This window comes from Saimiri boliviensis, chromosome 10 (genome assembly GCF_048565385.1).
Source record: "Saimiri boliviensis isolate mSaiBol1 chromosome 10, mSaiBol1.pri, whole genome shotgun sequence".
In the NCBI taxonomy this organism is placed as follows: domain Eukaryota; kingdom Metazoa; phylum Chordata; class Mammalia; order Primates; family Cebidae; genus Saimiri; species Saimiri boliviensis.
This window is the reverse complement of record NC_133458.1, coordinates 42266427-42268926: the sequence shown is the minus strand read 5'-3', so window position 1 is coordinate 42268926 and position 2500 is coordinate 42266427. Positions and strand designations below refer to the sequence as shown.

General features: G+C 30.6%; 1 protein-coding gene across 21 annotated transcripts in view; it reads left to right on the top strand.

Annotated features, from left to right (window-relative positions):
• Positions 1-2500, top strand: part of FOXP2 (forkhead box P2) — a 596515-nt gene that overhangs the window by 553702 nt on the left and 40313 nt on the right. For all 21 annotated transcript variants that reach the window (XM_074379189.1, XM_074379186.1, XM_074379182.1 and 18 more), the window contains one exon: positions 1293-1380. In XM_074379189.1, coding sequence (XP_074235290.1) covers positions 1293-1380 — 88 coding nt within the window. The remainder of the gene's footprint in view (positions 1-1292; positions 1381-2500) is intronic.

Genomic DNA, 2500 nt, shown 5'->3' with positions numbered 1-2500 from the left:
ACAAAGGTTTCTGATGGTTGAACATAGATCTATAAACAAATAAACCTTCTTGTTTATAATAAAATTAGTTTTTCTCAGCAACATGACTTTAATTACTCTTCATATATTTTACATATATGTGTCTAAATTTTTTCTACTTCATTATGAATTTCAAGAAATATAAGTAAATAATTTGAATGGATACAAAAATATTTTTGTTGAATTCAGTATACTCGGAGCTATTACAACCTTTTTAGATTATTATATCATTCTAAATGGTACTTGGGCCCACATGGGTAAATACATAAATTCTTATTTAATTTTGTGAATTTTTTTTTCACTATGCCATTTCACTTACATGCATTGATGAGAACATCTCTGAAATTGCTGCCTTAGTTTGCCCACTGGTGAAATAGATACAATAAAGGATGTTGAATTACTTAAAGATTACTTCCTTTAATTTTAGGAGGCATCAAAGACCTTATATATTACAAATTACAGAGTATATATTACTAAATGTTTTTATGTTCATTGGAGATGCTGCTTTACTAAATTACTTATGGTGTATTAACATACCACTCATTAAAGAGATCCCTTTAAACATTATACAGAAATAATAATGGTAGACTAATGCATATTGAAGATTAGAGTAAGATCATTGGAATTATTTATTTTTCACCATTTTAAACATAAGATTAGGATAAATATTCCCTAGTTAGGACACGACATGAAATGTCAGTCTTATTATTCTGATGATCAAAATCTTCCATGAAGTTTCTTCATTACTATCAGCAAATCATCATTCTTCTTAAATATTGGTGTTTCCACGGGATGGTAATTTGCCATCTTTACCTAATTCATGCCACATACCAAGGAAATAAGACATTGCTCACTAAAATACATCATAGAAACAACAAACTGTTTTAACAGAAATGGAATAGAAAATTGCCTTTGTTCTCTTCAAAATTGCTTTTGGTTCATATATTTGTAAGCTGTTCTTTTTTTAAAAAAAATGGCATACGTAATATGACTTCTACTATAACTCTGTAAATGGTCTAGGGAAATACTTTTATAATAACAGATAAGCTTAGCGACAGTGACATTTTCTGCCATTTGAAGAGTCTCTTTACATTACATAAATAATTTTCACACAACACATAAGCAGCTTTAACTTTTTTCTAGATGGTTTCAAGGCTTTCTGTTTTCCCAGTGCACAGGAACATATGACTTCAGCTTAGTGCTTTTTAAATGTAGCATATGCCACTGATACCGACATCACTTTACATTCTTTTTTTTGTCTTCTGTTTGTTTAGGCACCTTAACAACGAACACGCGTTGGATGACCGAAGCACCGCTCAGTGTCGAGTGCAAATGCAGGTGGTGCAACAATTAGAAATACAGGTTTGTTAAATACTTACTTAATGGACTCTTCTCAGATGTCTGGTGTGTTACATTGAGTACTGAGCATATTCTGGGTCTTTCAGGCTGCATCTTATTGTCTTAGTTATATAATAACTAATGGAGATACATGGAATTTTAGATTGTTTTAACAGTGGCAATTATTGATAACCCAGGAAGGACTGCTATAGTTTAATGTACTTATCACTAATATTTTGATAACTTTTAGACCGTATCATATGCATTTGAATATCCCAAAGTAGTCAGATCTAAGTCTTTTCCAATGTAGGTTAGACAAAACTCCCAATTAGATATGATTTTATTACAGACACAGGTTTTGCATGAGCTAACCTTTATTTTTTTCCTAAGATTTTATATTATAGCAAATAGCCAGTCTGTACAATATCATACTTGTAATATAACACCCTGAAAGATTTTTTCTAGTCTATATTTAATTAAAGAACTTGTAAAAATTATTTATACTTTTCTTTAGCTAAAGGCAAATAATTTATATCACAGATGGTAATATACGTGCTGTATCAAATGCTGCTGTTTTAAGTTAAAAAAAATTCTATTAATGTTGAAACAGCATTTGGCCAGAAGAAAATGGAATTCATAGAACTGATCAGAAATCAATTATGTCACCCAAAGTCTGACTCTTGCTATGTTTTACTAAGCCTTTAAAGCTTCCTCTAACATTTCATTTTAAAGATTATCTTTTTTCAATAAAACTAATACTTTGTTTCATTTAAATATACAATTTTTCGTCATATTTTATGACATCTTATTTCCAATTCATCATGTCATTGCTTTTTTTTTTCAGAGAGCTACTAAAAATATTTTGTTTTGACTTGTAAAATAACCAAGAATACAAAACGCACCATCACTGTTATAGTTTAAAAAGCTTTTTATAAACCTGTTTATCATTTATAAAAGGTAGACTAAAACATAAGAGTTCAGCTGATGATACAGTCTTCAGTGTGACCAATTATGCCTCTTTTTTTTTTTTCCTTCTGCTGTGTCTGACTGATGGAAAAGTAAGGTCCGTCAGTTGTAATGAGACCCAGTGCAAGTGTAGATGCCGACTCCGTGGCAGAGTTCAGCGTTTCACACTGCCTGGTCT